At 43.7% G+C, this 23915-nt stretch overlaps 1 protein-coding gene across 1 annotated transcript in view; it reads left to right on the plus strand.

The window, feature by feature from the left end:
- The window catches only part of FERMT1 (FERM domain containing kindlin 1), a 47508-nt gene that overhangs the window by 11509 nt on the left and 12084 nt on the right, over nucleotides 1-23915 (plus strand). Inside the window, exons 6-9 of the mRNA XM_062202285.1 lie at nucleotides 1078-1180; nucleotides 9569-9676; nucleotides 10478-10609; nucleotides 12186-12235. Of these exons, the coding sequence (XP_062058269.1) occupies nucleotides 1078-1180; nucleotides 9569-9676; nucleotides 10478-10609; nucleotides 12186-12235 (393 nt within the window). The remainder of the gene's footprint in view (nucleotides 1-1077; nucleotides 1181-9568; nucleotides 9677-10477; nucleotides 10610-12185; nucleotides 12236-23915) is intronic.

Consider the following 23915-nt stretch of genomic DNA (forward strand, 5'->3'; position numbering starts at 1 on the left):
GTGTGACAGATCCCTTAATGTCACTGAGATACAGCTTTGTCCCTGTAAACAGAGGTCGCGAGAGCTGCCCTGGCCCCTTCTCTGTTACTTAAACTGTCAATGAGTGGAGGGAAAAATACTCACACCGACACACAAGTGCGCTTCAAAAAGTTCCATGGAGAGTTGAATTAAAACTGTGGGTGTGTTTTGGTAAAAAACATTTTTGATGTAGAACAGATTTTTAGATTACATGGAAAATGCCTATTGTGTCCTATGTGAAAAAGCCCACCAAAGTCAAGTCAGACTTTTCCATGAACTTCTTGAAGTACCTTTCTGAAGTATGTGTGTGTGTATGTGTGTGAAAGTATGTGATAAAATGCATAAGCTGGCCGGCGCCGTGGCTCAACAGGCTAATCCTCCGCCTTGCGGCGCCGGCACACCGGGTTCTAGTCCCGGTCGGGGCACCGATCCTGTCCCGGTTGCCCCTCTTCCAGGCCAGCTCTCTGCTGTGGCCAGGGAGTGCAGTGGGGGATGGCCCAAGTACTTGGGTCCTGCACCCCATGGGAGACCAGGAGAAGCACCTGGCTCCTGCCATCGGAACAGCGCGGTGCGCCGGCCGCAGCGCGCTACCGCGGCGGCCATTGGAGGGTGAACCAACGGCAAAAAGGAAGACCTTTCTCTCTGGCTCTCTCTCTCACTGTCCACTCTGCCTGTCAAAAAATAAAATAAAATAAAATAAAATAAAATAAAATAAAATTTAAAAAAATGCATAAGCTATTATATGCTTATTTATTATATGGTTTGGGTTATAGTAATTTGATTTTTGTTCAGGATATATATATATATGTATATATGTAATAACTAATAGAGTATTTCAAAAAGTTCATGGAAATTGAATTAAAAGATGTTTGTTTTGGTAATTTGTGGAAAATGTATATTATGAAAAAAACTGCATGTCTTTTGCAGGCTTTTTGCACCAAGATATATGTATCTTTTAGTTTTATTTTTCCATGCACATTTTTAAATGCCCTCATCTGTAACATCTGTGTACAAACAATGATTGACTTTTAAAACTCATCCCAGCTTTTTGTTTTCCAGCTGGCTGGACTCCTCGCGCTCCCTTATGGAACAAGGCATCCAAGAAGACGAGCAGCTGCTGCTGCGGTTTAAATACTACAGTTTCTTTGACCTGAACCCGAAAGTAAGACACGTTCCTCTTTTCCGACTTTCTCTTTTAATGTGAATGCACGGAAGTGTAAAACTGAGTCACTTAGCACAATTAGGACGAACGTGTGTGATCTCTTCAGTTCTGCAAGGTGACACTGACCCGTGAGCACTCGTCTGTGAAATTTCATATTCTGGTTTCCGGTGAGCACGCTGAGTGACCCCTGAGTTCGCAGGCATCTCTGGGGATCTCTGTGCCCTGCGTGGTGCGTGCTGCACATCCACAGGAGTGGAGGAACAGGAGAAAGTGGCTCATGGAGCTGGAGCCTTCGAGGCTTAGGAAGGAAGGGTGTTTGCAGAGGCCAAGGTGAAGGGTAAGTTCTCATGAGCAAGCCACGACCATGTGGTAGTGCAGGCAAGACTTTCCTTTGTGTGCTTGCTAAATCTTTGATGATAAGTGACAGGGATTGTCTAGATAAATGAAGCCGCCAGGTGGTCACTACCTCCATTTTCAGTGCACACCTCCTACCCTCACCGGAAGTTTATTGGGATAACTAATGTGGGCTGAGATAAGGCCTTTGAACTTCTGCCCTTTCCTTGCTCCTCACTAGCCATTGAATGGGGCTCTGAGTCAGCGGTTAAACACCCTGTGGTGACCAGGGCACGCGGTGACTTCACTGAGCTGCTCCCAGCCCAGTTCTGTTGCTCTTTGCTCTTCTCTGCTGGGCACCTGTATGAGAAGCTTGCCTCGGGCAGCCGTTCTGTGTTGCAGTGTTTCTGTCTCTTGCAGCGCTGTCTTCTCCTTGGTCCTGATATTATGTCTGGCCTTCAAAGGCCCATTTGGTTCTCACTGTTTCCCTAATTGGCATCTTCTTCAAAATCAACCTTATTCATTTCTGTGGAGAGGCTCCTGCTCAGTCCGTGGGTTAGACCCAAGGTAATGCCCTGGGGAATGCATAACTCCCGCTGAATCATGGCAGAAGGGCAAATTTCTGCCTCTTCTTTATTAAAACCCTTAGGAGAAATTACAATACTGTTTCTCCTAAATAGTGTTTTGATTTTTTTTTTAAAAAGTAGCATGAATTATGCAACTCTCTCCATTCTCATTTTTGCTTTGATGCTAGAACCAAATCCATACATGATCTGTGATTTCATTCATGAGCCTCACTCCCAACTCAACTTTAGTTTTTCCTTACTTGATTTTCAGTTAATCTAAGCAAGTGTGTTGTATGCTATCTATTCTAGTAAGCAGCCTTAATTTTTTTCTGAAATTAGACAATATATAAGAAAAATATTCATGTGCCTCATCTCATTGCTATAGCAGTAATTTGGCCTCATCTTATCTCTTCCAACTTGTATCTCATCTTATTTTTTGTTTATTCATTTACTTATTACGCTAATACTATATGCCAAGAACTAATCCAAAAATGTCAGACATTAGAATAAAGTTCTAAAATTAATCAAATAAAATTAATAAGGTTAGAAAATAAAATATATTAAATTATAGTAAACAAAATCTTTTTCAAAATAGGTATAATAATGCATGTGATTTTTAATGAATAGGATAAATAATAAGATCCTGTGGTTGGTCTTATAACTGCCATGATTTAGAGGCAATAATATGCATGAGTATATAATTTGTATGATTTGAAGACAACAGCAATAACTGTGAAACAGGAGGGAACATCTGTGATTTTTTTTTTTTTTTTTGACAGGCAGAGTGGACAGTGAGAGAGAGAGAGACAGAGAGAAAGGTCTTCCTTCCTTTGCCGTTGGTTCACCCTCTAATGGCCACCGCGGTAGCGCGCTGCGGCTGGCGCACCGCGCTGTTCCGATGGCAGGAGCCAGGTGCTTCTCCTGGTCTCCCATGGGGTGCAGAGCCCAAGCACTTGGGCCATCCTCCACTGCACTCCCAGGCCACAGCAGAGAGCTGGCCTGGAAGAGGGGCAACCGGGACAGGATCGGTGCCCCGACCGGGACTAGAACCCGGTGTGCCGGCGCCGCAAGGCGGAGGATTAGCCTGTTGAGCCACGGCGCCGGCCAACATCTGTGATTTGAGTTGTTACAAAATCACAAGAACTCTGCAGTACTGTGGAGTTTTGCCTGTATTCATCACGGAAGGAAATGCTAAATTTCCGTTACAACTGGGCCAAACGCAGATGTTGTGTTTGCTCCAGGGTCATGCACTGGTTGAATTCAGACTCCTCAGCTGAGCAATCTCAGCTTCAGAACCTGTGTGCTGGGATCACATTCGAGGCAGTCCTTCCGGAAGGGAGCTTCTGTTTGTTCCTGACCACATCAACTGCCCATTTCTCTGAGCCAGAACTGAGTACTGCACAACTTCAAGCCTCGTCCCTCTGATCAGAGTACACTCACAGGTTTTGGTCAGCAAGTAGATGGCAAACTCAGATATTTTCCTCCACCCCAGCCCTGCATGCTCCTACAAGGTGCTGTGAGAGTCCAAGCTTCCCAGCTCAGGCATCTGATCTGACCCTGATGGTAGCATCTCCCTGACCCTTGGGGACCCTGGCAGCAGTTTCCTTGCCAAGAGATTACTCATTAAATCCCGTGCTTCAGAATTGAACTTAATGCTTTAAAAACAAACAAAAAACAAAAAAACAAAAGTGCAGTCACCTACAGCTGAAAAGTTGTCAGGAGCGTGTGAGTGACATCATCAGCCAAGGTTCCATACGTGAGCATGGAGGGGCAATGTTAACTATGCATTCATCTAACAAGTGGAGGAAGTCAAAGGGCTTATATTCCCAGAAGGAGACAAAGACCCCGAAAGTGAAGGTCCTTGTGCTGTTGTCCTAGACTCCTGGGTACAAGCCTCTGCTCACTTACTTTGTAAAGAGCCCTCTCTTTCTTGCCTGTCAGGTAAAATCTGTTTGAATAGGAACAGCCAAAAGGCAGCTGCCAACCCAAAGAACACTCGAGTTAGCAGGACAAGGCTTTGGGGCACAATAACAATGATCCCAACCATCTCAGAGTTGTTCCCTCTCCTCCTGGAGTTACAGGTGCTACATACAAAGTACAAGACTCTTGTATGTGCTGCGTAGATGGAGGGAGCTATAGAAATTTAAGATGTAGTTTATATTTTCATAGACTCTACAACCAAATCAAGAGCAAAGCTGAGGCCGGCGCTGTGGCTTAACAGGCTAATCCTCCGCCTTGCGGCGCTGGCACACCGGGTTCTAGTCCCGGTTGGGGCGCCGGATTCTATCCCAGTTGCCCCTCTTCCAGGCCAGCTCTCTGCTATGGCCCGGAAAGGCAGTGGAGGTTGGCCCAAGTGCTTGGGCCCTGCACCCGCATGGGAGACCAGGAGAAGCACCTGGCTCCTGGCTTCGGATCAGCGAGATGCGCCAGCCACAGCGGCCATTGGAGGGTGAACCAACGGCAAAAAGGAAGACCTTTCTCTCTGTCTCTCTCTCTCTCACTATCCACTCTGCCTGTCAAAAAAAAAAAAAAAAAAAAAAGGAGCAAAGCTGGTCCCCAAGAAACCACTGCACACATGCAAGACACCCTGCTAATAGGAGCAAGTTCCATAATAAGGACTAGGGAATGTCTTTGACTTTCAGAGGAGCAAGGCAGATAGTCCACAGGTTGAAAGTAATGTGCTGATTATGTCTTGGAGATATAAAATGTCATCAGGGCAGGAATCTGGTGCAGTAGTGAAGATGTTGCCTGGGGGGCCTGCATCCACGTTGGAGTACCTGCTTCCAGTCTTAGCTCTGTTGATTTCAGCTTTCTGCTAATGCACACCCTGGGAGGCCACAGGGGATGGCTCAGGTAGTTGAAGCCCTGCCACTCAAGTGGGAGATCTGGAATGAGTACCTGGCTCCTGGTTTCAGCTTGGTCCAGCCCAGCTGTTGTGGGCATTTAAGCAGTGAACCAGCAGATGGAATACAGATCTCTCTCTTTCTCTCAACTTTTTTCTCTCTCTCTCTTTTTCTCTCCCATCTCTTTCCCTTTCAAACAAAATGAACAAATAAAAAAAATTTAAATGCTAAAATACATTTCAAAAACAATATAATCAAAAAATAAAAAAATTCAGAATTCATAAAAGGTTAGACTATTTTAATAAAAAATGAAATATTATACATGACAAAAATATAAACAAAGTTATATATTTGCAACACATAGTGCAGACAGAAGACTAATTTCCCTAACATATAAAGAATCTCTAGAAATCAATAGTAAAAAAGATCAACAACCCAGGAGGCTAATGATCAAAGAACATGAGTACAAGCTTCCTACTAAAGGAACTGCAATCAACTTGTATTGGCAAAGATCAGAGTTTCACATGCTATCTTAGCAAGAGTGGTGAAACAGGTTCTCTCATACATTGCTTATCGGTCAAAGTTTAGCTGATCTGGCTTCTATGGAAGGCAATTTGGCAATATCTATGGGCGTAGAATTCCACACGACTTTGACGCAGTGAATCTACTCCCAAGTATTTATACTGCACTTATGCTCACACATTGATAAGTGTGTACACAAAGTTTTTACTACATTATTTGTTTTAAGAAGACATTAGAAACAATCTAAACATCTGCCAGTAGGGAAAAGGTTACATTTGTTGCTATACCCACACTATGTTGTTAAAAAGAGTGAATCAGGTCTCGACATGGAACATATTCAAGGTACATTTTCACATGAAGCAAGCACAGTGCAAAACTGCCCGCGGAGTAGCTACCATTTGTAGGGAACAAGGAAAGAGGGAGACTAACTTTCTATTGTGTACCTTTTTTTTCCCATCTGAATTCATTCAAAATCCATCCAGGGTATGTTCTTAGGTTCCTGTTAAATATGCCCTAAATATCGGAGTTAAAAAGACAAAAGCCTTTTTGTAACTCTGATAGTCCATAGTGTTCTCATGTCCAGTAGGAGAAGAAATGCGTCCATTTTAATAAGAGGATTAAAGGGCATTGAGAGCTGCCCCTGGGCTAATGGAGAAACTGAAGTGAGGATGTATAAATAGCAGCCCCTTCTCGAGAGTGCAGAGGCCATGGTGGGCAGGTTTGGTTATCTCTTCATTGTTGGTTGGTGGAAGGAGAGGAGGGTTTCTTGAATTGACTAGAAAGAGGGGTTCAAGGAGAGCAGGTGGCAGAATCTATGTGCTTCCAGCGTGGAGTTTGTATTTTTGGTTGGCCAGGAAACGAAGATAATCTAGGACTGAGGAGAATGTAAGTAGCCAGTCCCCAGCCAGAGAAAAGTGTGTTTCCAAGGCTCTGGAGAACCGGCTGCAAGAGTTCACAGAGAGGGAAGGATCCATGGGATGCCTGGGAATGACCTGGGAAAGACCCAGAACCTCGTGATGCCCCAGTGGCTCGGTGGGAACGTGGACAGGCCTCCTAAGAGGAAGTCCCCGTGCGGTGCCAGATGCCACAGTCCCCATTGAGACACAGGGTGTCTCCAGAGTGAGGACGTCTTATTCTAGACACCGTGTACCTATGTTGTGAACTTGTAAATCCAGGTAGTTTTTATGTAATTAATATTCTTTCGGAGAATTGCTGTATTTGGCTTGTGGGTAATTTAAGAATGTTCAAGCGTGGGAACTTTAACGAAATGTGTTAAATCCTTATTAACCACACGTGAGAGAATCCTAACTGAGGGGTGTAACTTACTCGCACCAAAACTCCTGCAGCATTCGGGTTGTAAATGCTGGGACCGAGTGGCTGACAGAGAGACAGACAGCCACGTAGGACAGTTAAGCCACTTCATAGTCCACGGGCCGCACATACTGTTCAGGTTCTGTCTGTAAACAGTGAGCTGGGGTGGGTTTTTTGGGGAAGGAGTAGCTGGGGGTTGTCTGCCTGGTTTTTTGGTGTGCACTGTGTATGTGGGAATTTGAGTTGTCTTGTCTTAATTGCACCATAACACACATACAATAAAACTTACCTACTGTAAGTATACAATATGATGATGCTTAGTAAAGTTACATAAGTACACAATCATCACCACAATTCTTTATGGTTTTTTTTTTTTAAGGCATCGTCCAGGAAGCCTGAATCTTCAAATCTTTTATTCATTTATTTCCATTTTATTTGAAAGGCAGAGAAACAGACACACAGAGGAAGAAACAGAGACACAGACTGAGAGAAATCTTCTATCCACTGGTTCACTCCCCTCAATCCCACAACAGCCAGGGCTGGGCCAGGCCAAAGGCAGGAGCCCTGAACTCTGCCCAGGTCTCCCCCTTGGGTGGCAGGGACACAAGTACTTGAACCATCACCTGCCACCTAAAAAAAGTGTCTTTAGACTCATTCTTGATCAGTCTCTGACCCCTGCCTCTACTGATTTGCTGTCCCAAATTTTGCCTTTTCTAGAAATGTCATAGAGATGGACTTATAATAGGTGGTTTTTTTTTTTTAAAAAAAAGATTCATTTATTTATTTGAAAGTCAGAGTGAGAGAGAGAGAGAGAGAGAGAGAGATCTTCCATCTGCTATTTCACTCCCCAGATGGCTGCATAGACTGAGGAAGAGCCAGGTGGAAGCCAGGAGCCAGGAGCCTCATCTGGGCCTCCCATGTGGGTACAGGGCCCAAACACTTGGGCCATCTTCTGCTGCTTTTCCCAGGTCCTTAGCTGGTCCCTTTTCCCAGGGAGCTGGATGGGAAGTAGAAGTGGTGCCCATATGGGATGCCGGTGTCACAACGCTGGCCCTATAGGTAATCTTTGGCGTGTGCCTTCTTTTCAGGCATGACGTTTTGAGGTGTGTGTGGTGTTGCCAGTATCAGTCATGCACGCTGTTGGATTGCCAAGTGGCATCTCACCCACTCACGAGTTGAGGAGCATTGAATGTTTCCAGTTTGGGGCTGTTCTGAATAACGCTGTGTGAATATTCTTGCATGTTTTGGTTTTGTTTGTTGGGGGGAGGGGCAGTTTCCAAGCTGTTCTGTGACACCTGGCCAAGTTCATAAAACAAAGACAGATGTTCAGCCCCTCGAGTTCTCCACACTCGGTTCTGTCTGTCCCTTGTCCGCAGCACCTGTGGAAATGCTGAGAAGGACCATGCCAGGGGCCAAAGTCACATTCCTCCTGAGCTGCTCACCACCGGGTTTGGCTGGCTTCAGACTTTAGCATTCCCTTTCAGCTTCTCTCACCGTATGCTGGAAAAATAAATGAATGCTAATCAATGCATGATAAATGTACTCAGCACTCTCCTTCTATTCCTCCTCTGTTTTTCTCAACTTTTTTTCCAAAGAACATAATACAATGTACACTCACTATAAAAAAAAAAAAAATCAAACAAGGGAGTTTATTGTTTCACGGGTACAGAGTTTTGGTTTCTCGAGATGAGAGGAGTTTTGTCACTGGACAATGGTGCTGGCCACCACAGTGTACATGCATTGAGTGCCACTGAGCTCCAAGCTGAGAAAGGGTTAAACAGCACATGTGAATTACAGTGATTTCAATTAATTTTTCACAAAATCAAACCTAAGGAGAAGTTAGAATAAAACTGGAACATAGTCCTCTTCTCAGATAGGTGAAGAAACTGCAGTCAATGTATATGATGACATACTAGGCCCTAAAACAGGGAAGGCCATCCTGGCATTTGCCAGAGCATGGGTGGAACTGGGGGAACTTTAGGGAAATAAGCCAAGCACAGAAGGAAGAGTGTTGCATGTTCTCATTCATGTGTGAAACTGTTTTAAAAAGAAAGGAAGGGCCGGCGTCGTGGCTCACTTGGTTAATCCTCCACCTGCGGCACCAGCATCCCATAGGGGCACCAGGTTCTAGTCCCGGTTGCTCCTCTTCCAGTCCAGCTCTCTGCTGTGGCCCAGGAAGGCAGTGGAGGATGGCCCAAGTGCTTGGGCCCTGCACCCACATGGGAGACCAGGAGGAAGCACCTGGCTCCTGGCTTCGGATAGGCATAGCTCCAACTGTAGCGGCCATTTTGGGGGGTGAACCAATGGAAGGAAAACCTTTCTCTCTGTCTCTCTCTCACACTGTCTAACTCTGCCTGTCAAAAGAAAAAAAGAAAAGAAAAGAAAGAGAGGGATGGAGGGAGGGAGAGAGGGGAGCGGAAAGAGAAAAAAGCGATCCCTATCGTGTTCTGCTTGGGATCACACTGGGTGTGCGGATTGGCAGGGAGGGCCCTCCTCCTTCACACTGTTTGTCATGTAACCGTTTCCAGTACCCATCTCCTACCCACAGAAGTGGGGCGAAAGAGAGCGGAAATCATGGAATCAAAGACGAGTCAGTTTGGCCCCGTGAAGAAGCTCTGGAAAATACTTGGGAGAAGAAAGTTCTGGACTCAACAGGAAAAGGAGCTGGAGCCGCGGAGAGCTGCCGAGTGTTCGGGTCTGCTTCCCGAGCTGAAGCGTATCGCACCTGAGAATGTCCTGAGTTGGTGCAGATTGTTTTTTGTAATCTAGGGAACTAGAAGTGCACACTCACGCACATCTGTTTTTGTCTCCAGTACGACGCTGTCCGAATCAACCAGCTCTATGAGCAAGCCAGGTGGGCCGTCCTCTTAGAAGAGATCGACTGCACAGAGGAGGAGATGCTGATCTTTGCAGCGCTGCAGGTAGGGGAGGTGGGCGGCTTTTCTCCAGGGGGAGATGAGGCAAGCGTGTGCCGCTTACACTCGTATTCTTCCAGTGTAAAAGAGAGCTCAAGTGAGGGGAGTAAATTTAAATTTAAAATACTCCTTTAGCAGGCGCCCTGGCTCACTAGGCTAATCCTCCACCTTGCGACGCTGACACCCCAGGTTCTAGTCCCGGTCGGGGTGCCGGATTCTGTCCTGGTTTCTTCTCTTCCTGTCCAGCTCTCTGCTGTGGCCCAGGAGGGCAGTGGAGGATGGCCCAAGTGCTTGGGCCCTGCACCCGCATGGGAGACCAGGAGGAAGCACCTGGCTCCTGGCTTCAGACTGGCGCAGCGCACCGGCTGTAGCAGCCATTTGGGAGGTGAACCAACGGAAGGAAGACCTTTCTCTCTGTCTCTCTCTCTCACTAACTCTGCCTGTCCAAAAAAAAAAAAAATACTTCTTTAAAACGATCTGCACCTCCATGAAGCAATGGTCTTGCAGTTCTCTCTCCTTTCCTACTGCAAGCACCATCGGTGTCCCCATGAGGGGACAGCAAGGCCAGAGTGACTCAGATCCCACGTCAACTGTCCTGCACCGGAAGTAGCTCTTCCTTTCAAGGGCTGCTCAGTGTCCCAGGGGAATTATTGAAAAAAAAAATGACATTGCACATTTGTGTGCATTAATTTTTTTTTTGCTTGCCCTTTCTGCTAACTTAAAGTACATTCCATATTTTCTTTTTATTTTATTTAAGGTATACAAATTTCGCACACAACATTTCTAAACACTCTGCTTTCATTGTAGTATCACATCAGCAAACTGTCCCTGTCTGCGGAAACACAGGATTTTACGAGCGAGTCTGAGGTTGATGAGGTCGAAGCGGCGCTTTCTCACCTTGAAGTGACGCTGGAAGGTAGAAAAGCAGAGAACACTCTGGTATGAACATTTCACAAAACTCAGAATTGTGACTGCTCTGACTCCCTGGCAAATAGAGATTACCTTTCCTTTATTAAAACTAGGAGACTGTTCCAGCCGATTTTGAAAAACAGAAACCATGCTTTTCCCTCCACAAAAAATGTGGCAAGAACTGCCAAGCTTTCCCCAGGCTAGGTCTCAGGAAAGGACTGGGAGATGTGTTCCTTACTACGAATGCCCGGTGCTCTTCCTGGGATCCACTGGCGCGGTGGGAAGGGAAGACAGCTGGGGGCCCCGCGTCAGCTGCACAGAACACAGAATCGGTCCCTCAGCTGAAGTCTAGAAAGGGCCCCCTGCCTACTGCACAGCCGCTGTGGGAATGTAGAATATGCGGACAGATATAAAGTGTTACTATCCGTTTACTTTGTCACACATGTGGCCCAGCACGGCTGATAGGAGTGAGGCCTTTGTCTAGGACATTCTCAAACATTCCTGAACCCTTTTGACTTCAGGAAATAAATAAGCAAAACCCTCGGCAAAGCATAAAGAAATAAAACTTTTATCATCTCTTGCTTGACTGAATGGCAGCCTTGCAATTGGAATGCCCCTCCTGTTTGATTCACCCATTGCCTCCCCTGTTCTTTAACTTCTTCAACCGTGAGAGTAATTATTAGTTTAATCGCCTTGAATCAGACAGGTGGGCCCCTTGTAATTGGATTGAAATAATAATGGGTAAGAATGAGTCACTGTATTCTTATGTACTGAGTGTGGTTTCTCTTATCATTAATTGCCTTAAAATAAGAAATTGGAATGCAAGAGCCAATGCTTAATACAAACTAAATGCCAGGGTTCTGGAAAGATGCAGAGCCTTGTCTCACATTTATGCGGAGTCGGCCCATTAAATTGAAGTTCTCTTGTCTGCTTCCTCCATTGAATTAATGCAACAGGAAAGTGATCCATCTGGGAATAAATAAACGATTCCTCCTCGCTCAATATTTGTTTATGTGACACCAAACAATAGGCTTTTCAGTTTGAAAACAAGCACCAACCACATTGCAGAATGAACTTTGAACCAAGTTCCTTTTGAGAGTTTAATCAGTGACCTGAGGTAGCAAGAGTTACTCCCTCTAAGGTAATAATCGCAAAATATTTGGTTTCTACAGAAAAGTCACTTGTAACTACAATTTTTAACTGGAATGGTAGATACAGGGAGTGCTTTGTCAATTTTTTAAAATATTTTTGTGATGTATGACATGCACAGAAAAGTGGAGAAAGATAAATGTATAGCTTAACAAATTATATTAAATCATCATGCAAGATCCCACCCAAGGGAAGCGGTGGAACTTGACCCACTGACTCTGGAGCCCCTGCATGTGCCCTGTGTCCCCCCATCCTCCCCCGAACCCACACCCACCGAGGTAACCACCAGAAGTGTAGTTGGGGTGAATGGAGTTGAATTTTTCATTTTCATTTGAATTCATTCACATTTAAATAGCTATGTGCAGCAAGTGGCTGCCCTGTTGGACAGTGCCGATGTAGATACGAGCTCCACACGTATGAAATCCCTGCTCATGAAATGTCGCTTGTCTTTCCTCAGGAGGACATCACTGATATCCCTAAACTCACTGACAGTCTCAAATTATTTAGGTGAGTAACCCTTAAGGGGGGAAGGGGTTACTTCTAAAAAAAACATTGTAGGTAAAGAGTCTGAAATTTCACATTGCACATCCACTAGGTAAGTTCACAGTCAGACAATGGGTTGAATTCTTGTTCCACCACATGCACCAGCAAGGTGACCTTGCCAATGCTTCTAGGCCTCTGGGCCTCCAGTTTCCTGATACATAAAATGGGGACAAACCCCCTTCTTGGGTTTGTTGGGAGGATTAGATAGAATAATGCTTGTGAGCCGTTTGGTAGGTGCTTAGTTAATGGTGACAGAAACATGACCAGCGTCCACTTAACGAACACATACGCCAGACTGGAGTTCCCAGTGAGAAGGTTCTTTTACAGCCTGAAAATCATTGTCTCTAGGGCTTTGATTCCAGTTTATGTGAAGTAGTCAGCTTGTTAATCTTCTTTCTCCTCTTTGCTTCTCATAAGTTGCCCGGTCACCTAAGGTTGATCGGAAACTTAAACAGGCAGAGAAACGTTGTGGGGTTTCCTTCCCCTGCCACAGAAAGAAAGGACCGCCACCTTTGAGTTGGTGCCAAAGTGTGTCAAGATGAAAGAAATAAGGTCTTTGGAAGGTCTATCAGTTAGTGTATCCCTTTATGGTTTGTTGACTTTCTTAACAAAGGGACACTTCCGTGGGGGCAGCTGGGGTTGATAACACAAGATGCAAAGAAAGACTTGGAGACAATGAACAATGCATATCATGAGAACAGGTGTCCAATGGTAACAGTATTTAGCCCTGAGTTTCTAAGATTTGTTTGTTAAAACAATAGGGTCATTAATTTAACTTCCGTGGTATAAAGACTTGGGGGCATAGTTGACTCCTATTGGTATAGTCCGAACTACAAAAGAAGGTAACACTCTGAACCACAAACACATCTTTATAAAGTATTCCTGAGTCTTCTACGAAGAAATGAGATTGTCATAGACTCTAGCTCTTCATGAACCTCATTGTGATCACACGTGATAGGACCTTGCAGATGAATCGAGATAGGGGAGTTTTCAGTGTCGATGATGTTCTAGAATTAAGTCCTGAATCCACACCGCTTAATGCCACCCTGAATAGCTTTTGGTGCATCTGTTAATTCACAAAGTTGTTCTCATGTTTGGCTAATGGGAGCTTTAATAACCCCCTAAAAAACAAACTCCCCATAAAGATCACTCAGCATGTGAGGTAAAGGATGCAGACCCAACAGTTAGCAGTTCTAGATCACAGAACAACCTGAAGAAATCATAAAATGAGTGTTGAGGGCTGGCGCCGCGGCTCAATAGGCTAATCCTCCTCCTTGTGGTGCCGGCACACCGGGTTCTAGTCCCGGTTGGGGAGTCGGATTCTGTCCCAGTTGCTCCTCTTCCAGTCCAGCTCTCTGCTGTGGCCCAGGAGTGCAGTGGAGGATGGCCCAAGTGCTTGGGCCCTGCACCCACATGGGAGACCAGGAGAAGCACCTGGCTCCTGGCTTCGGATCAGTGTGATGCGCCGGCCGAAGCGCACCAGCCGCAGCGGCCATTGGAGGGTGAACCAATGGCAAAAGGAAGATCTTTTTCTCTGTCTATCTCTCTCACTGTCCACTCTGCCTGTCAAAAAAAATTTAAAAATTTTTTAAAAATGAGTGTTGAGACTCATACTCAAAAGGCAGAAATTATAATTATGCAAGAGAACAGGCAGCATTAAAAGGAACCAAACAGAAATTCTAGAAATAAAAAGCATAGACGTTTTAAATTGATTAGTTATATTAAACATCAAGTGGAAAAACAGTTGAAGAGAGAACTTCAAGGACTTGTGCCTTTCCCCTCCTCCCTTTCTCCTCCACCTCCACCCCACCCCCACCCCTACCCCCACCATCCCATTTCCTCCCTTGGTCCCTAAACTGACCCTTCTCAACTCCTGACAATGCAAATGGCAAAACAGCTATGAAACAGTAAGGGGAAAGTTCCCTGAGACTTCAAAGAGCCCCTTATTCTTCCGACAGCTGCCTTCTACCCCTTCCCCCCTCCCCGTCCCCCCTCAGCCCCAGAGTAGCACATTCCATCCTTAACGGATAAAAACCTGAGTTCCAAACCGCCCGGTGCACAGTCTCTTCCCAAGGACAGACTGTCACCAACCTCTTTGCTTCCAATAAAGCAACCTGTCTCTGTTGAGGTCCGTCTGCGTCTCCTTTTTCCATCTCTCCTTTCTGGGGGTACGAAAGGCCAGAACCCCGAGCTATTCCATACCTAACAGAACTCAGAAATGCAGACATGAAAAACAGAACATAGATCGAATGAGAAGATCCAGCATACATCCACTAGGAGTTCCAGAAGAAAGACTGGGGAGAAGCAAGCATTCCAAAGAGAATGCTTGAGAATTCTTCCATGATTGTTGAAAACAGAAATCTCTGAATTTGAGAATCAAATCTCAAACAAAATAAATCAGTGTAGTGGCACATAATGATTTTTAAGACAAAAACCCTTAAATTCCAGTATCCTTAAATCTCAAGCAAAATAAATTAGTATAAATAAATGCACATCTTGGTGCAGTCAACTGTTGATAAGAGCAAGTCTTTAAAATCATTAGGGGGTAAAATGTCTACAGAGGAGCTACGCCAGTTAGGTTGCAGACTTCTCTTTGGCAACAAATACAGGCTGGAGAGTATTGTGAAAAGTTCTGAAAGAAGAGAACAATCGATATAGAATTTTATGCTTGACCAGTCTTTAAAGAGCCTGCTTTTTTGTGAATCCCTAAGTATAAACCTGATTAGACATTGTACACTAGGAAATAACATGATAAACAGTGATTTGCCAAAACTAAGTTGTAACCACTGTTGGAAAGAAGACTTTGGAATAAATAAAATGACTTCTAGAGAGAGACCACACACAAAATTTATCCGCTGAGCCATTCCTAGGCAAGTTACTGTAGCAAACGAGTTCCAGTAAGACTTACACAGTGGGCTGCAGGAACTATGACTGTGGTCCATTTCATCAAAACTAGACTCTTAAGATGTGGTAGAGTTCTTAGAGTACTTCATGAAGAGATAGCAAGTGATCCTGAAAACCTGTGGTTCCACTGGTTGTTTCATGGAAAATACCTGTAAATTGGGTTATGCATGTTTGTTTTTACAAAACTAAGTCTCCCCATTTCTGACACTTCTGAGATGATAAGTAGCCATCGATGGTAAGCCTCAATGTTTTCAAAATAATAAATGCATTGGATCTCCCTGTAAAGCAAACGTGATTGTAAAACAAATGAGAACACAACCAGTCTGGGGAAAAATAAAAATGCAGTGAAGAGAGCATTTTGGAAATAGTTATTTAGAACTATTTCCATTGCTATATGGCTGTTGACATATATAGCGGTGCAGCTATTAAAAAGACAAATGCTGTGTGATCTCACTTATATGTGGCTCTAAAGTAATCAATCTTTAGAAGTGAAGAACAGAATGAGAGAATGCCAGGGGCTGCAGGGAGGGAACTGGGGAGAGGATTGGTGAAAGATAGAGTTTCAGTTATGCAAGAAGAATTCTGGAGTTCTACTATACAGCGCAAGGCAGTTTGCTAGGAAGATAGATTTTATATTAAGTGTTCTTATCTCACATGAGAAAAATCAACACTGTTCATAAAGGTAGGAAAGCACAAGATGTGATGGGGATGTTTATGGCCTCGATGGTGGTGCTGGTTTCACAGGAGTACGCTTATCCCCAAACTCCTAGAGACTAACTATGTACAGTTTGTGCTATGTCAATCATATCTCAATAAGGTGGTTTAAATATATACATATTAACATCTGTATCATTTACAGCTTGGGAACAGAATTTTTCTGTGTTAAATATCATCTAAATTAAAAGCTATAGTGTTTTGTGGGTTTTTTTTTTTTTGAGATTTATTTATTTGAAAGGCAGAATGACAGAGATGCAGAAAGATAACGGGGAAATGATCTTCCATTCATTAGTTCATTCTCCAAATGCCTGGAACAGCCAAGAACCATAAACTGTCATCCAGGTCTCCCACATGGGTGGCAGGGACCCGACTGCTTGAGCCATTGTCTGCTGCCTCCCAGTTGTATCAGCAGGAAACTGCATCAGAAGCAGAGTTGCCGGGACTCAAACCAGGGTGCTCTGATATGGGATGTGGGCATCCCAAGCAAAAGCTCAACACACTGAGCCACAACACCTGTCCCTATAGTGTTTATAGTGTTTTAAACCTTCTTATGAAAAATATGAAAAGGCAACATGTTCTGGTTAATTTGCCTACATGAGTAATTACATCAGAGAGACAGAAATTAGTAGGTTTGCTTCAACAAAGTCTTCCACAAATACACGGCTTCAAACCAGGAGCCCTGTGATGCAGGGATGACCACCAACGGTGTCCTTCTGCCACTGGGATTTATGCGACTGAGCCACAACTTCCTTTATTAAAACAAACTGAACTTCATATTCATTCATTTGTAAGGTATCTTTTGTACAGGTTTGATAGTGATAATGACAGTGCAGTGGGACCATTTATAAACAACGACATGCATGTTAAGGGGTAGATGCTGAAAATGTTTTTAATGTTTATCTCTTTTCATCTACTTGAAAGCAGAATAGCAGAGAGAAGGAGAAGGAAGAGAGAAGGATGACAGGGAAATGGGGAAGAGGGAAGAGAGAAAGATGACTCATTCACTCCCCAAACAACAGCCAAGTCTGGGCCATTCCAAAGCCAAGAGCCAAGGACTGCATCCTGGTCTCCCACAAGGGTGACAAGGTCCCAAGTACTTGAGCCATTGTGTGCTTCCTTCCCATGCACATTAGCAGGAAGGTGGATCAGAAGCTGAGCAGCCAGAACTCAAACCAGCCCTCCAATAAGGGATGCTAGTGTTGCAAGTGGTGACTTAACCCACCATGCCACAATGCTAGCCCTTCAAAATATTTGAAAAGATGAGTGTTGCTAGTCTTAGTTTGGAGGTTACTGGCCCAGACTAGTGTTTCCCAAACCCTCATATTTAGGAAAGCTTTTTTTCAAATGCAATTGTGTGGGCCCTACATGGTTAATCTGGATGTCTAGGCCTGGAACATTTTTTTTAAACTTTTATTCAATATGTATAAATTTCAAAAGTATAACTTTTGGATTATAGTGGGTTTTTCCCCCCATAACCACCCTCCCACCCACAAACCATCCCATCTCCTACTCCCTCTCCCATCCCATTCTTCATTGAGGTTCATTTTTAATTATCTTTATATACAGACGATCAACTTAGTATATACTACTAAAGATTTCAACAGTTTGCACCCACACAGACACACAGAGTATAAAGTACCGTTTGAATACTGGTTTTACCATTAGTTCGCATAGTACAGCACATTAAGGACAGAGATCCTACATGGGAAGCAAGTGCACAGTGACTCCCGTTGTTGATTTAACAATTGAAACTATTATTTATGATGTCAGTAATCAGCCGAGGCTCTTTTCATGAGCTGCCAAGGCTATGGAAGCCTCCTGAGTTCACCAATTCCCATCTTATTCACAAAGTGGAAGTTCTCTTTTCCCTTCAGAGAAAGTTACCTCCTTCTTTGGTGGCCCATTCTTTCCAATGGGATCTCACTCACAGAGATCTTCCATTTAGGTCACTTTGTTTTGCCACAGTGTCTTGGCTTTCCATGCCTGAGAAACTCTCATGGGCTTTTTAGCCAGATCCAAATGCCTTAAGGGCTGATTCTGAGGCCAGAGTGCTGTTTAGGACATCTGCCATTCTATGAGTCTGCTGTGCATCCTGCTTACCATGTTGGATCATTCTCTCCTTTTAAATTCTATCAGTTATTATTAGCAGGCACTGGTCTTGTTTATGTGATACCTTTGACACACTTAATTCTATCTTTATGATCAATTATGAACTTAAACTGATCACTTTAATAGTAAGATGGCATTGGTAAATGCCAACTTAATGGGATTTGGAATCCCATGGTACATTTCTAGCGCTACCATTAGGGGTAAGTCCGAGTGAGCGTGTGCTGAAGTGTACATCTGCTAACTTTCTTATTCATCAAAGAAATTGGTCTGTAATTCTCTTCCTCTGCTGCATTTTTTTCAGGTTTGGGGATTAAGGTGATGCTGGCTTCGTAGAAAGAATTTGGAAGGATTCTCTATCTTTCAATTGTTTTGAATAGTTTGAGAAGAATTGGAGTTAGTTCTTTAAATGTCTGGTAGAATTCAGCAGTGAATCCATCTGGTCCTGGGCTTTTCAATGTTGGGAGGGCCTTTATTACTGATTCAATTTCTGACTCAGTTATGGGTCTGTGTAGGTCTTCTATGTCTTCATGGTTCAATTTAGGTAAGTTGTATGTGTCCAGGAATCTATCCATTTCTGATAGATTTCCCAGTTTGTTGGCATACAACTCTTTGTAGTAATTTCTGATGACTCTTTTTATTTCTGTGGTGTCTGTTGTTATGTCCCCTTTTTCATCTCTGATTTTATTAATTTGGATCTTCTCTCTCCTTTTTTTTTTTTTTTTTTGTTAATTGGGCCAAGGGTGTGTCAATTTCATTTATTTTTTCAAAAAACCAGCTCCTCATTTGGCTGATCTTTTGTAATTTTGGGGGGATTTAATTATGTTGATTTCTTGTCTAATTTTAATTATTTCTCTTCTCCTACTAGTTTTGGATCTGGTTTGCTGTAGTTTTTCTAGATCCTTGAGATGCATTGATAGCTCATTTATTTGGTGCCTTTCCAATTTATTGATGTAGGCACCTATTGCTATAATCTTTCCTCTTAACACTGCTTTTGCCCTATCCCATAAGTTTTGATATGTTGTGTTGTTATCTTCATTTGCTTCCAGAAAGTTTTTGATTTCTTCTATGACCCACTGTTCATTCAGGAGCATGTTGTTTAGTCTCCATGTGTTTGCATATGCTCTAGGGATTCCTGAGTTGCTAATTTCCAGCTTCATTCCATTGTGGTCTGAGAAGATGCATGCTGTGGTTTTGATTTTTTTGAATTTGCTGAGACTTCCTTTTTGGCCTAGTATGTGGTCAATCCTAGAGAAAGTTCCATGCACTGTTGAGAAGAATGTGTATTCTTTAAGTGTAGGATGAAAAGTTCCGTAGACATCTGTGAGATCCATTTGGTCTATAGTGTCAATTAAATCTGTTGTTTCCTTGTTGATTTTCTGTCTGGTTGATCTGTCTATTGCTGAAAGTGGAATATTGAAGTCATCCAATACTATTGTATTGGAGTCTAAGTCTCCCTTTAAGTCCCTTAACATATCTTTTAAATAGACAGGTGCCCTGTAATTAGGTGCATATACATTTATAATAGTTACATCTTGAATTGTTGAATTGATCCCTTAATCATTATATAGTGCCCCTCTTTGCCTCCCTTAACAGTTTTTGTGTTAAAGTCTATTTTGTCTGATTTTAAGATGGCTACACCAGCTCTTTTTTTGGTTTCTGTTGGCATGGAATATCTTTTTCCAACCTTTCACTTTCAGTCTGCATGCACCTTTGTCAGAAAGATGTGTTTCTTGTAAGCAGCAAATAGATGGGCTTTGTTTTTTAATCCATTCAGCCAATCTGTATCTTTTAACTGGAGAGTTGAGGCCATTAACATTCAATGTGACTATTGATAAGTAGTGACTTTGCCCTGCCATTTTTCCAAAGATATTTCTAATATATATTTTGAACTTCCTGTGATCTTTTACTGAGAGTTTTTCTTCCTTTACCTTCTCTCATATTGATGACTATGTTTCTGTGTATCTGTGTGTAACGCATCTTTAAGCATCTTTTGGAGGGCTGGATGAGTGGTGACAAATTCTTTCAATTTCTGTTTGCTATGAAAGATCTTTACTTCACCTTCATTCACAAATGAGAGCTTTGCAGGATATAATATTCTGGGCTGGCAGTTTTTTTCTCTTAGTACTTGAGCTATATCTCGCCATTCCCTCCTAGCCTGTAGGGTTTCTGATGAGAAGTCTGCTGTGAGTCTAATTGGAGATCCTCTGAGAGTAATCTAGTGTTTCCCTCTTGCACATTTTAGAATCCTTCCTTTATGTTTCACTGTGGTAAGTTTGATTACAATGTGTCATGGTGAGGATCTCTTCTGGTCATGTTTATTGGGAGTTCTGTGTGCTTCCTGTACTTGGATGTCTCTTTCTTTCTCCAAACCTGGAAAGTTTTCTGCTAGTATCTCACTAAAAAGGCCTTCTAATCCTTTCTCCCTCTCCATGCCTTCAGGAATTCCTGAAGAGTTCAGAACCTGAATATTGGGTTTTTTAATAGTATCCTGTAGATTCCCACTGATTTTTTTTTAGATTTCTAATTTCCTCTTCTTGTCTTTGGTTTGACTGTATACTTTCCTGTGCTCTGTCTTCCAAGTCAGATATTCTCTCTCTGCCTCACTGATTCTGTTTTTAAGGCTCTCAACTGTGTTTTCCATTTGTTCTACTGAATACTTCATTTCATTTTGATTCCCCCTTAAGATTTCATTTTCATGGAAGAGATTTTCTTTCATGTCCTGCATGGATTTCAGTAGTTCATGCATTTGTTTTTGATTACTTCTAAGAATTCTTATCATCAATTTTTTGAGTTCCATTTCTTGCATTTCTTCTATCTCATCGTCTTCATAATCTTGCATTGAATTATCATGTTCTTTTGGGAGCATCATGTTGTCTTTCTGATTCTTGTTTCTTGGGTTGTTGCGTTTGTTGTTCAGCATTGTGGAGATACTCTATGGTTTCTTCCTTTTTTTTTCCGCTGTGGTGGCTTTTCTCGTTGTACTATGATCTGTAGATAAGTGGGCTGTCTGCTTTCAGTGAATCTCTAGGGGCTTGTAGTGGATGTGACCAGAGAGCTCTGTTCAGTTTTTCAGGGTTAAGAGTGTGCTTAAGGTGACACACCCAGGTTTGGCATGGTAAATCTTCTCTCTCTCTCTCTCTTTTTTTTTTTTATCAGAAGGGAAGTAATTCCACTCAGCTGAGCTCTTCTCCTTGATGGCGATCAGTGCCTGAGTGTGAGCCCCAGTGGGTATAATATTCATTTGCTCTGTCCCAAGGACCATACAAAGGATCTGTGCAGTCCTCAGTGTAAGCTCAGATTCCCCTGCAATGTCTCTCACCAGGTAGCCAGAGCCGCCCGAGCTTGTGGCATCTCCCACTGAGACTACTCAAAATCTCAGCCACATCATGAGTTCTCCCACACACCCTCAATTTTTTTTTAACAGTCCCTGTTCAAAAACTCCACACAGTTACTAGGTCCTAGTTTCCTGTTACTACTCCCCATCAGAGTCAGATTTCTCTGCTTGGCTGATTGCCGGGCGCAGCCCCAAGCTGGCACAGCTGTTACATATGTCCAAAATGGCACCCGCTCTATTGGCTCGTATGCTTTTGTAAGGTGATTGGAGAGAGAGAATCGTGTCTGTACCATCCCTTTTATTTTTTCTCTCTTCTCGTTAGACTGGTGTACTTTCCCCCATGGGGCTTCAAGCCTTGCTCCCTCTAGGCTCTTCCTGCTGCTTTTCTGCCAGTGTCTCAGGCTACTGAGGTTTCATCTCACCTCCCTTTCCAGCACTGGTGCAGAGGCTCTTGGCAGCTGGGGTCCCAAACGGTGGGCACCTACACCCTCCACGTAGATCCACCATGTCCCTCTAATTACAGAAGAGCTTCCTCTGCCATTTTTTCCTAACTCTTCCCTGAGACCACACTATCTCCACTTTTATTAAACTATCTTTTCCTGGACTGTATCAGTAAGCTCCCTCCCTATTCCACCCCCTTAGAACCCTCTTGGCCTGGAGCATTTCTAACTGGCTCCCTTTGATTCTGATAAACACCACCTGAAGTCCAGCTCTGATCGGCCTTGCTGGGCTTGTCACCATCATTCTCCACCCAGGGAAATGCTGCTTCCACAGAAAGCACCCCCTCCTGGTTCCCGGGGCTCAGCACAGGTCCAGCACAGGGCAGGTGTCAAAGCAAAGCTTGGCCAGCACTGACTGCACTCTGCACTTTGCCTGTTAAGTCCCGTTCATCCATCATTCTTGGGTTAAGTGCTGCAACCTCAGTGAATTCACCAGCACTCTCCACACCTATGTACTATACTGAGCTTTGGTTTTTTTTCACCTATTTTGTATTTTTCTCCCTTTTAACTATGAGTCCCATGAGGAGTGAAGAGACTGTCTTATTCATGTGTTCAGTCAGAATCCAAACTCACAGTATCCACAGGCGTTTCCTTCCAGGACCCCCACAAATTCCAAAATCCGTGGGTGCTCAAGTCCCTGACATAAAATGGCATAGCATTTGCCGATAACCTACACACATCCTCCGGTTCATGTTTAACCATCTCCAGGTTACTTACAATACCTAATACAATATAAGTGCTATATAAATAGATGTTACGCTGTTTAGGGAATCATGACAAGGAAAGCAGTCTGTACATGGTCAGACAAATGCATTTTGTTCTAATATTCTCAATCTGAAGTTGTTTCAATCTGAGGATTGGGAACCTGATCATACAGAGAGCTGACTGCACATTATCCCCTTCCCTCCCCTGACCCCCTTCAGTCTCTGGAGTGTAGAATTCGAGCAGGAAGTATTAGCTATGTGAATGAGTTGGAAGCAGGCTGCAAGATGCACAAAGGAATGTGAGCTCTGGTGAGACTCTTTCATTCCAGTTATAATGGAGTGTTTCATTCTTAATTCTGAACAGAAATATTTAGATGCTTAGGACTAAAGACCTTGCTAACCATATCTTTTGGTTATAGGCTGTGTCTTTAGATTTTCTTTTGAAAATACTAATTTTGGAGAATCTTAGTATTAGACAAATCTCTTAAATATATTCCTTAGAATTGTGTGAATGAGATAGGTGTTCTGGTGCAGCAGATTAAGCACCACCTGACACCTGCATGCTGAATCAGACTGCCTGGGTTCCAGTCCCACCTCCACTTCCAATCCAGCTTCCTGTCAGTGTGCACCCTGGGAGGCAGCGGGTGATGGCTCAAGTGCTTGAGTCCCTGCTACCCATGTGGGAGACCTGGATGGAGATGGAATTCCTGACTCCTGGCTTTGACCTCGGATATTTCAGGCCATTTGACAAGTGAACCAGCGATACAAGGTCCCCCCCACACACACACATGCAAACCCAGACACTCCAGTATGCGATGTGTGTATCCAAGTGGCACTTCTACATCCTCTCTGCCATTCTTAAACACAGAAATCCACGACTCTGGCATAAGATGCCTGCTCCACCCCCAAGGCCAGGATTGTTCTGCTGAATCACATGCAGCTCATTTTTCTTCCCTTTGCCTATTTCTGCCCCTTTTCCTACCTCCTACCTTTGTCTCTCATCTCCTATTTGAATAACCCAAGCTGTACACCTGCCATTGGCACTGCCAACCTTCCTGTGGCCCTCTGGTTTTCTCTGGTGCTTCCTCTTTAAGATCAAGAGGAAAATACAGGAGAAGTTGCCCATTTCCTGTCGATCTTTCAGCTCCCAGAAGCGTGCTGAGTTTTCCCATCACCACATTCGTGTAGGTTTCTCAGCAGCGCGGTGGTTGTGCCAGAGACTGTGACGAGCACTTCATGTGCATGACCTCATTCCATTTTGACAGAAGCCATGCGATGTGGAGACTGCCTCTGTCCCTGTCCACAGTGAAGATGCAGTGCCTCTCCCAGGGGAACGCTTTAGGCAGTTGCAGAGTCAGGGTGTGGACCCAGATGGT

The sequence above is a fragment of the Lepus europaeus genome, chromosome 10 (genome assembly GCF_033115175.1).
Source record: "Lepus europaeus isolate LE1 chromosome 10, mLepTim1.pri, whole genome shotgun sequence".
Taxonomy (NCBI): domain Eukaryota; kingdom Metazoa; phylum Chordata; class Mammalia; order Lagomorpha; family Leporidae; genus Lepus; species Lepus europaeus.